At 34.6% G+C, this 12,238-nt stretch overlaps 1 protein-coding gene across 11 annotated transcripts in view; it reads right to left on the reverse strand.

The window, feature by feature from the left end:
- DMD (dystrophin) overlaps window positions 1-12,238 on the reverse strand; it is a 1,179,964-nt gene that overhangs the window by 376,350 nt on the left and 791,376 nt on the right. For all 11 annotated transcript variants that reach the window (XM_032100882.1, XM_032100878.1, XM_032100881.1 and 8 more), the window contains 2 exons: window positions 5,084-5,231; window positions 2,975-3,124 (listed from right to left, as the gene is read on the reverse strand). In XM_032100882.1, coding sequence (XP_031956773.1) covers window positions 2,975-3,124; window positions 5,084-5,231 — 298 coding nt within the window. The remainder of the gene's footprint in view (window positions 1-2,974; window positions 3,125-5,083; window positions 5,232-12,238) is intronic.

Genomic DNA, 12,238 nt, shown 5'->3' on the forward strand with positions numbered 1-12,238 from the left:
ATGATATAAACACCCAAAAGCAAAGACAATTCTGAAGTAAAAGCTAAAAAGATACTTTTATGTGACTTTAATTCCTTTCATACTAAATTTCTTTTCTAGGTTATTTCCATTGCTGTAGGGCAACAGTTTCTGTGACTATAAAGAAGGTTTGAACATTACTTATTTCAAATATGTCTACCTTGAAGGTTAAGACTCCTAGGTGTTATCCTCTATTCCCCTGCTTGGCAGATCAAGGCAAAACAAAAATTTGTGATAACTTCAGGAGATATTTGGCCACATTCTCAGCTGGTGTAAATTGTCCCAGCTTCTCAGAAGTAAACAGAATTACCCTAGTGTACACCAGATAAGGACCTACCTTACATTATTTGTGTAACTGTCATGTATGTTTCATGTCTTGAAAATAGTATCATACTGAAAAATGAGATAATCATAAATAGTTGATTGTTACATGTTCATTTCTAGCAGAGATGCCAGAAAAGAAAACATGGTTTGAAGCAAAGGATTAAAGCATAGGATACACTCTTAAGAGAGGGTGGAGAGACAGAAAAGCCCCGGAGAAATCTCTGTGTGATGATGTTAGTCTACTGTGCTTTGAGGAACACAAAAAATATATCCTCATCAAAACAACTGACTATAGAATCACCCTCAGGTGACCTAAGAAGTTTGCCTGATATAGAAGTGCCCATCCTGTGAGCCTTGCTCACAGTAAATATCTGTGGGTTTTTCCAGTTCTTACATATCTACAGCTGAATGAACATTAAGTTTCTATGTCAGGCTTGCAGGGTTTCTTTCCATGATTTCTAGTTTTAATTCATACCCTAGATTTTCAGGGCAGAAAGTGAAACAAATAATTGAGGATCCTACAGAAATCATGAGTCTCACCAAAAAATATGCAAATGAAAAAATAATTATTTTTCCCTTCAGTATCATTGGCAAAAATCTTACAGAACCCCCAAATAAGCTTCTTTTTGTTTTGTTTTGTTTTCTACAACTGTCAAGATCACAGAGAAGACAGAAAACCTGAGAAAGAGAGCACCTTCAGAGAAGATGTTTGGATTTCAATATTGCAATTTTCAAACTCAATTTCTGTTCATGTAAAAAAAAACTAGACAAAAAACCCACAAAAAACCCCAAACCACGGCATTTTAAAGATTCTTTACATTCAGAGACCAAGGAACAATGAAAACTCAGTTTTATACATCTCCATGGGTAGATAACAAAAATAAAAATGATGTGGTTAAGTAATGACCTCAAATGGAGGATTAATTTTCTTGGTTTAGTCTCTTTTAGTAGTAAATGAAATTTTTCAAGTAATACAATCCAAGAATAATTATCTTGCCAGACACATTAGATCTAGGAGACATAAAATTCTAAAAATTCAGTAAATTGTAATGGTTCACTAAACAGTAGTTTTGTCTCCCATATTTCACCCAAACCTAAGTATTTTCAACAACATTCACGGTTCCTCTGACTGTGATGAGAGACCTGAAACATTTTTGCATCAGCCGGCAGAAAATGAAAGTTCCAAGTTTTTAGGTATATGATTAATCAGTAAAATGATACATTCAGTGAAAAATTGCAGACTTTCTTGAAATATATTTATGTAATCTAACTAAAAATATTTTTTTTTTCCTGACAACTTATGCTGTCTTTTTAAAATCACAGCTTAGGTATTAACATGGTCCCTGAATTCAGCTATGTACATGCTTCCTTCAGCCAGTAAATAACACTATTTTGATCTTGAAGTGTTCTGAATTTTTCTATATACATTGATTTTAGGAGCCCATTTGTAGAGGAAAAGATACTTCTGTCCAGCCACTGAAATAATGATTTATGTGTCCAACCTGGAGTTTGTGAATGTGATCAATATTTATTATCCATTTTGTTTGAGTCATTAGCTAATATTCTGAACTTTGCCAGACTGCTCTTGTTAGGAAGAAACTAGTAAGACTACCACACCAAGTTTTTTTTTATTTCTTAGGTCTGTGCTTGAAATTCAACTGTGTTTATGGAAATGGTAAAAAAAAACCAACCCAGGATGTAATATTCTTGACCAGAAACTCTACCTTGTCTTTTCAGTAAGGTGCTCAGAAGATTATTTTCTCACTTTTCCCCCCCCCAGAACTAAACACAATGAATTATTTTTCCTTTTTCCCCCAGCATCCTGGTAACTTTAACAAACAAATACCACAGGTTAATGTCCTAAGCTGACTTTGCAATCAGTCTCAACAGAAATCCTTCAGCTGATTCTACCTTGATTTTTTCCAACCAGGCTAATCCATACCTTGGGTGATAGTACTCTGGACAATGCTTTCTATCATTTCTACCATGAAAACAGTCGAATTATCTACCTCTCTTTACCATATCTACTACTCATTTTCACCAGTTTTCAACAAAAAAAGTATGCTACTTCAGCAATAAAAAAGAACAAAATCCTCCCCCACTTCTTTCCGTCAGTATGGAGATCCCAGAAAGCAAAATACATGGTACTTTGCTGCACAAAAAACAGAAGTGAATGTTCAAGGTTGGAAGAAGTGTGGTAGAAGGTGAAACAGTGGTTGCAGTGTCCACCTTGGGGTTGAGAACAGGAGAGAATTGAGAAGTGATTCCATAAAGAAAATCAAACATTTGCCTTTCACACACCTGATCACAAAATCTGGTATATTTGCTGCACCAGCAAAAGAGCCAGTCTATAAGAATGATGCTCTGCATTCCACCCTTAAGCAGAAGAACTGTAATTTAGGGAGTATATTTGAATGCAACATCATCACTCCAGTCACTAATGGTCTCAGTTTGCTATCACTGTTTCTCAGAGCAGTGTATTGTACCCATTTTTCTTCCTCAGGGTCATTATGTCATCATCACAAATGTCTCTTCATACAGAGAAAAATTATACATACCAGAAAATATGTAATACAAACTTTCACTGCAGATTAAAATTTTATACCACAGTTATATCAGTAATATGTCTAACCTTTAACAAACGATGGTTAGCCTCCTTCAGTGTACTCTCAAGCTTATGTTTTGTGTCTGGTTTCAGTGATGTGCTTCCAAGTGCTATTCCTCCAGTTTCATTTAATCGTTTCAGTATTCCCTTGTGGTGCGGCAGCTCTCCAACTCTTAACTGGAATAGACAAATACAGCAGTTAAGATGAACTGTGGTAGAATTTTCAGCTCTCTTCCCTTAACCCTTATTGATTTGTGTATCAGCCAAAGGAATAAACTCAATTCAACACAAAATAACTGTTGCTTTCTGAATGTAGAAGACTAAACAAAAAAAACCAAAAGAGACTGTATAGGTAAATCAAGTCTAAAGAGAGTTTTACACGACAAAATACAGGGATTCTCAGGATATTAATCACTATTACAAATTCCAGCCCTGGACACTCAATACTTCATGTATATCAATTTTAATAAGCTTATATGGTATGGAGCAAGCATTTTGGAGAAGTGCTTTAATATGTTCCAGGCTGTGAACAGTCACCCAGATGGTATCTGGCAAAAAGTCCTCCACTCCAGTTTAACCTCTTAATTAAGAATGTTCATGTATGTTCATTAAAAAAAAAAGGAAAGCCAAAAGGAAATGCAAGGTGGCATCAAAATGTACCACTTCCCACCATGTATGGTGTTACTGAAAACCTATATTGTCAAAGTGACTTAATATATCAAGTAAGGTTAATGTTGCTAAAGGACAAAGTTCTTCAAGGGTTTTATTGTTGTGGGTTTTTTTCCTTGATTGTTTGTTCTTTATCATTAACAAAAGCAGGGAAGTATGAAATGAGCCATGCTGCAAGGCAATGCATGTGCTCCATTAGGATGTATTCTCTTTCGTGCAGCTCCAAAAGAAGGTGGACTCTGAAAACAAGATACAAATAAGAGATGCTAACACCTTTAATTTTGGATTATATATCCCTTGTGAATACTATATAGGAAATATTTGTGTATGTGAGAAGAGTGGAGCCTTCCTGGTTCTAAACAATCTATTTAGTCTTTAAACCCTTAATCATTTTTGCAAATTGTAAGATGCATCTAACACCCCTTAAAAGTATTTCTCTGCCTTGGATCTGATATCCTTGACAACAGAGCCTCACAAATTCCCTGAACAACTCAATGGAATCTTATGCTAAACAGAGGGACAAACTCACCACATGGTTGAGTCTCCATTTCCTCAAACTATATTTATCCTATTTTCATTTAAAAAGAAACTTGAAGATAGACCTTTACTAAATAATCCTTTAGGGTTTTGCTTTTTTTCATATTTTGTTGTGAGAGGGATAGAACAAACTGACAAGTTTTCTTCAGATTCTTTAATGCTCTATTCATTACTTGCTGAATTTGTTCCACATGGATTTACATAAAGGATAACGAGGCCTTTATCCTCAAGGGAGGAAAGGAAAACTTTTAGGCATATATTCAATAAGTAATATCTGTTTTCCAATATAATTTATTATTGTACAAGTCATTAAAAATAGTCATTCTACTGAACACACTTCAAAAAACTAAACAGAGAAACTTCTGTTGAATATATTTATTAGCAGTATCAAAATCTAACATATTCATGAAAATATTTCAGCCTTTGAAAACAAATATTTGATATTCTTATGGGTTTTTTTTTTAAGTATTCTTAAAATAAGTCACCTAGATGTTTAGTCTAGAAAATGTTGCAGTGATATTTTAATGAGTTGGCATTTATAATTATGCATGCAGCTCTGGATACTCTCGTGAAATACTGAATACCATTTAATAAGTGAGAAGTTATAAAATGTTAACAAGACACCTATAGAGAAACTCTATACCTATAAACTAGTCACGTTATAAATTAAGAAATGAGGATGAAAATGATAACAATTAATTTCCTAGTTTCAGGATACTTTTCTTTTAGTACATTTTCCATTACTTTTCTGGTTTTAGCATGATCAGTATATATTTGTACCTGGGTTTTGAAATTCCCTGCTTTGATTTATCTAAAAAAGTTATATCAATGCTGTGTTTGATGCCAGAAACCATTTTGGAAAATAGTTTTAATTTTCTACAATGTAGAATTGATAAAGTAAGCAAACATTAAGAATAGAGCTTACAATACCTTTACTTTGCTCAGGCAGTCTCTCAACTGGTCTTCATTCCCTTGTTCTAGGGGAATACGAATAATGCCGTCTGCTTCCTCTAACCATAAAATCAACTTGTTCAAATCCTCTTGAAATTCTGATAAAATATTCTTTTCTTCCTCTATCCTGTAATAAAAATGTTAAATTAATGTTTGTATAAATTTATTTTAATATTGAAGTGCTTATCCATACTGAAAGACGAAAGATAACTAATTCTTAGAATCTATACTAATTATTTTTATAAGTGGGCCACAGACTTTTTCATATCAAAATGAATCAAACACCAACACCCTTTTAACATGGCATTAAATGTATTTTAAAAGAAAAGCTCAAGATGTAATTTACAGCACCACTAAATTCAGCTTCCAAATTACATATGGCAGGTAGCCAACAAGCACACAAGAAATAAAGCAGTTAATTATTCAGACCAGAATTCTGTTTGAACTAACAGCAGGGAAACTCAATGTTGACAACTAAGAGTTTTAGCATCAAGTGTTACCAAACTGAACCGGTAAAAAGTGACACAGACTCATTTGGACATATTAAGCAAAAAAGATATTTCAGTAACTGTGCCACATAGTTTGTGTTAAGATTCACAAAAAGTAGGTAAGGTTCGCAGTTGGTAAGAGGGAATAAGATGGGATTCATGACACCTAACTTTAGATGTCTAGTCTCCATTTGTCTCCATCTACAACTCATCTGCTAATTTTCGCTATGACTAAATAAATATACTGAGATGTGAACTTTTGTGCAAAAACTTCTGAAGTTATCAAGAGATGCAGGCAAAAAATTTCAAGAGTAGCAGGAAAGAGCACTGGAAGCATGCGAAACCTTGGGATTAACATTTCGAGTGGGCCCTTCTAAAGGAGAAAAATTATGTTTTGTATAAAATACTTATAATCTATCCACCAAACTTATTCACACACTGAGTATTACCTGCATGGAAAGATGAAAGATTAAATATTTGTCAAAAGTAAACAATAAAAAGCAGATCCTGCAAGGTGGGATAACGTTTTTTTCATGCAAATTTCCTTCCGTACACAACTGGCTCATGTAGTATCGGGACATTCACACTCACACAAGGCCTGAAGATATTCATCCCTTCTGATGGGACATAACTGGCCCAACTACACTGGTATGACAGGCAGCTGTCATGTTTTAGAAGGTGTCATAAACCATCAAAAATACCCAAAATACCCTCAGACTCATTTGTGGAGCCTTCCACCAGAGGACTGAGCGTGATCCACAGTGTTGCAGCAGAGAATATTTAACTGCCCCCTCTCCAGGGAAGGCACCTGAGTATTCCCACCTGGACCTGAATATACTGAACCCATTGAACTTTATGTTATGGAGGCTTCCCTCACCCCCCGTGGATCAAGACTGAGACCATCACTTTAATCAACGGACATTGAAATTGCAACAATCAAGTCTTGCCACCTGATCCACTGATGGGCATTTCTTTCTTTCCTCTCCGCCATCTACTCTTATCCTTTCTTTTTATTTCTTTTCCTTACACGTTTTCTTAAGTGATATCTTTATACTTTTATATTGTTTCATTTCTATAGATACTAACCAAAATGGTTACAAACCTCATTCCCACTGGCATCAAACTGTTCTACAATAAAACCACCATATACATACAGAAAACTGGTCATTCCGTGTTGTTTCACTCTAATCTCCCCCAAAGGATCTATTACTAACAAGAACCTCAGTTACTCCACCTTCAGGAGTGGGTTGTAACAATATTCAACCTAAACCTCCCTTGGCCCAACTTGATGTCATTCTCTGTTGTCCTGTCCTTTGTTTCTGGGGGGAAGGGACCAACCCTCCCCTCACTACAAGCTTCTTTCAGGGAGTTGTAGAGAGTAAAAAGATCTCCTCTCAGCCTCCTTTACCAAAGGGAAAATGTATTTTCAACACATAAAAATCAATATTCATAACTACACTTAGAGCACAAAAACGCTGGTTTTAATTTATATATGAACTGAAATGTTTGGCAAATTTGTGCTACTCTGAACAGGATCTCAATACTGTTCTAGATCAAGTTCCTGTTTTAGATCTAAAATGGTTTCTAAATCAGCAGATTTATTCAGTTTTGTTCTTAAAACAGTATATCTTAATATTTACTAGACATATGAGCCCAATACTGTTCTTTTTTTTTTTTTTTAAGCTCAGAAACAAGTTGCTCTGCAGTATTTGCTTACAGATTAAACAAACATAAGCCACTGGTGCCAAATTTTTCTTTAGAGGAAACGATTATATTTACTGTGAAAACAATAAAATCCTCCAAAACTATTTACGCATATATAAAATATTATTATACCCATGTATACACACATATACACATTTATACAAACAAATACATGAAAAAATGAACACCAGAAATAGAAGAAGAATTAACAGTCCTACTTTCTTGGTTTTGTCTTAGCTTTTATAATAAAATCCTGCATGACTGTTTCCAGGATCTGCCATTTGCCCAGGATTTCTGGAAACGCGTCCAATATCAACAAAAAAGTCCTGATGTTCCTAGATATAGGAATATTTCTTGTACTAATATATCCATTTATTACAACTCTGAATATTTTATGGAGTACTGTTATGCAGACAGAAATTCTGGACCTTCCTGATACACACAGATTTACCCATTTTGGTTGTTCTGGTCATGCAAAAAAGAACCAACTTTACAGTATCACATTTATTACACTGTTTTTCACTGAGAAGTGTTCATGTTCATGACTTGAGAGGTCATATGCTCTTCTCATGCCAAAATAGGCCATCTAAAACCAGCTAATCAAAACATTCATTTCTGTGAAAATGAGGCAGATGTTAATCTATGCTGAGATCCATAGCGCTGCAACTATAAAAATGAAGAAAAGCTAACTTCCTGTAATCCTGATGCAGAAGCACAACTTCAAATCTTTCTGAGACAGTATCCCTCCATGCTCCAGTTATGGAAATCTGGGACTCAGTCATACAGTGTTACACCATAAACCACATAATAAAACCTCTGTCTCTCAACCTGACCAGCTACCCCAGAACCCAAGCTCTCTGCAACAGCTTCCATGTTTTTAGTTTCCTCTCACTTCTACTCATTTTTCAAGTGCATAGCTCAGTGTAGGCATTATGTGATGGTACCCTGAGGATAAACCTGAGAAAGATCCAAGTTTAAATACGTTAATTCTGGCACAGAGAAGGCATAGCATTCAACTCAATACACCCGAGAGCAAAATTATCAAGCTGCATAGTATTTTGAATGAGAAATCAAAAAGATTTCTCGTCTCCTAGAAGAGATAGCAATTGGCAAGATTCCTTTTTCATCTTAAGTACACTGTCAGTTTTATCACCCTTATGAATTGAGCTGCAACTCTTAAAACATTAAAAGTTTTCCTAGTCATGAAGGAAAGGTTTTTTCACTTTGATGACTAATTTAAACGTTGATCAGTGGGATAGGGATGTTTTTAACCTCAGACTTTCCAGGAATTCTTTCAGAGACATTTTATACGTATACAGACATATATATATATATACACACATATATACATATTATATATATGTGTGTGTGTGTGTGTACAGAAGGGTTTCAGAGAAAAAAAAGGTATTCCATTGATCTAACTTTTTATTCTAATCAGGAAGAACATGCAGTAAAGGAATTAAAAGTTTCGTTGCAATTAACAGGACGTGCAGGTGCACTTTAAAATTTACCATCTCTTCTTGACCTGCTAGAACATTATTTCTATTATAAATAACACCCTGCAAGACAAGTGTCTTATTATGCAAGACACTGAAACAAAATGCTGTGAGTTAGCTGAACCGCTAAATCGAATTAAAACTTTTAACTCAATGACTGATTACACCTTTTGAACAAACTGACTTCTACCACCATAATTACTTTTGGAACAACAGACACATGTAATTTCTAGGTGTTTAAATTCATGGTGGCAATGAAAAATCAACAGTTGTTATTTAGGGCTTTCAAATCCAAGCGTAAACTAGCTGGACTAAGGAACATGAGCCACCAGTTGACTCAGACATAGAGAGAGCAAGAGAAAGCAGTTAGGAGTACAATTTGCTGGAGGAGCAGGTGACCGAGGAATAGGATATAATTCCAGCAGCTGGCCCTATGGAGTCAAGCAGATCCATCTCCAGCACAGGTGTTCATGCTGTTAGATGCAACTGCCTTATCCTTATAAACCAACCCAAGTTCCCAAAAAGCTTTTAAGCCCCTTCTCTGTTGGCAAAAATTTTATTTCATTAACCCTGAAATATAACCCATTTTGATTGATGGAAAATTCTCAAACTATAGCAGAGAAGCACAAAATTTCATATGTAACTTTTCGTCTTCTATACAACTGCTATTCTTAGGCACATTACTCAGTATTTTCCATAGTAAAACATAGCACATTTCTCTTTTTATTTCTAAATTAATAGGATCCCTTGGTCAACTATTCTGAATGCACATCTTTTTAGAGGAATCTTATATATATATTATACTTTCAGAAGACAATGTATCAATATTTAGTTTTTAATACTAAGGAGTAAATGAATTATTTTTCCTAATTACATTTTGAATATATGATAATTGCTAGATTAGGGATTAATTTTCCTACCATTATTAAACTGAATCAATAACAAATTCTTATGGCAGTCCACAAAAGACCCTGGAAAGATTTTTATTTTTTTTTTCAAACTATCCTTAGATATATTTGTTAACTATTACATAAACATTCATGGCCTGTATCAGTAAGCCTGTATTTTCATGCGCAGTATCAAGAAGCCATGTGAAATGTATATTGCAGCTCAAGTATTTTCTCCATAGTCAACAATGTCATAGCAACACCATAGCAACCTGTAAACAGTTAGTGAAACACATCAGATGTTTAAGAGTTTGTAACTGCACACGAGTGATGTTGGATTTATTTGAGAGGTGTCAACTATAGAAATAAAATATACAATCATAGAAGTAGGACAGATCTGCACTTGTGACTCATATTCCCATCTGTAAATCCAATAATATTTTGGTGCCTTTTCACATTTTAACATTCAGCTGTCGATTCAGTATTTATTGTATTTCTAAGACTAGGAATTAATGTGTTTAGTAGCTGCTACTGAGAATATAAGAGGCCACCAAAATAGTAACAAAAATTTAGAGAAAATATTTACTGAAAAAAAATTAATTTTCATTCTTTCTCTACAGAATGGGCAAATATGCTTCATTAGCGTAAGGAAATTCAAATAAGTAAAATTAAAATAGCCCACAAACTTTAGAAAATGTATTTAGATGTAAATAATAAACAGTAAGAAGTTTAGCTAAACTACTTGTAAACACAATACAGATTTATGCCAGTAATTCTTTTCTAGTGATTCATTATAAGAAATCTGAATAGTCAAAAAAAAAAAATTCAGAAAAATTCAATATGTAGCTAATTATGTGCTGGAAAGAAAAAATATATTTATTGACATAACTGTCGTAAAATCTCTTCATCCTAAACCAGTTTTTAAATTGCAATATGAAGCTAATCACAGCCTTCAATATAGTGAGTGTTCAAGTAAAGGAAAGCAATCACTTGCAGCTAGTCTGTTATGGAAGAAAAAGAATACCTTAGTGAAGATATTTTATGAAAAATATTAAAAAGTATATTTACTTTATAACAATTAATTTTTATTTAGAATAGAAAACTTGTATTTGTATTCAGGAAAGTACTTGGAAGTATTCTGGTAAACAGCCTTTGTTCTGTCATTCTTTCCATAATTACTTCAAACTCGCTTGGGTAGAGATCTGAACAGGCAGTCTACAGGTTCAAACTCATTAAAAGTGTAAATGTATTTGCAGCTAAAATAATGAAAAATTCTCTTCCATTCAACTGAACCCAATTTTAACAAATGTCAGATCGTGATGAATAAAAATCCCTAAATGGATTACTTCTGAAACATTGAAGGAATCTATTTCCTGGGCATCTGTTTTCAAAAATCACACAAGAAATTTTTAGCAAAGGTGAAAAAAATAAAAAGACCAACCAGCACTACAGTTACAAGTCTATCAAGAGTCTCATTTATGAGCTTCCCCTTATGAAGCACCTATGTGAGATGTTGCTTCTCGTCCTATGTATGTTCCCTTGGCTATCCCTGCCTGGCCCATGGGTTCCTGAAAGAGCAGCACCAAGCTGCAGCCACAGCCCTGGGGCTTGCTGCACACAGTGGCCCTAATGGCAAGTCACCACATCCCTAAATCATCCAAAACTCAGATGTCCCAGAGGCATGTCTCAGAGCAGACACAGCATGGTACGGCCTGATGCGACTAAGGGGATGAAAAGGCAGAGTGAACTTCTGTCGGTTCAGTTTAGAAGATTCAGTATTCAAAATGCTGGAGTATGAAGAAGGAGAAGCTTCCTATTTCCCCTCTTTTGCCTGGGCTTAGTAGCATCTATTCAAAGGGCCTTTGTGACTTCCCATGGTCTCCAAAGTCTCTCTTTCAGAGTAACACTACTAGAGTACGAATTCCAACTTTTCCAAAACACGTCTTTTGTAGCAAAATGTTAACAAAAACTCAATTAAATTCCCAATTTGCTAACTACCAGTGTATCAGACTTTCAATCAAGTCCCACTTTATTCAACTGTCTGGTCTGTTTCAAAGTTTTCAGTAAGATAAAATGACTAGATGTGTTAAAATTACATTCTCATCTAATTTTTAGCTGGATGGATTAGACTGCAAGATACAGAAACTTTAAACACTGAACTCAAACTTCTACAGCTTTGAAACTCTTAGATAAAGGCAAGTGGGAGATAACATCCTAAGCAAACATAACTCAAGCATAACCTCTTGATCTTCAGTACCAAAGAAAGGAGATTCAAAGTCAATCTTAAGTCTGTGCTTTGCTTGGGATCAGCATTTGACCTTTTAAAACTGAAAACCAGCTTCTTTTTACTGAAGAGCAGTACAGGTTCCTCAAATTGTTTTGAGATTTAGTTTGTTTTCTTGTCTGTTTTTAATTAAGTTGACCTTTTGTGGTCCAAATAATTCTTATTCATTAAAACTGCCAGTCTGTCACTGAGATTAATATTAGCATCTAGTGAACCTACGATCAGTTTCAGTTATTTATGGAATATAATGGTTTTGATCTGGTTTACAGTTCTTA

Source organism: Corvus moneduloides, chromosome 2 (genome assembly GCF_009650955.1).
Source record: "Corvus moneduloides isolate bCorMon1 chromosome 2, bCorMon1.pri, whole genome shotgun sequence".
NCBI classification, from domain to species: Eukaryota; Metazoa; Chordata; class Aves; order Passeriformes; family Corvidae; genus Corvus; species Corvus moneduloides.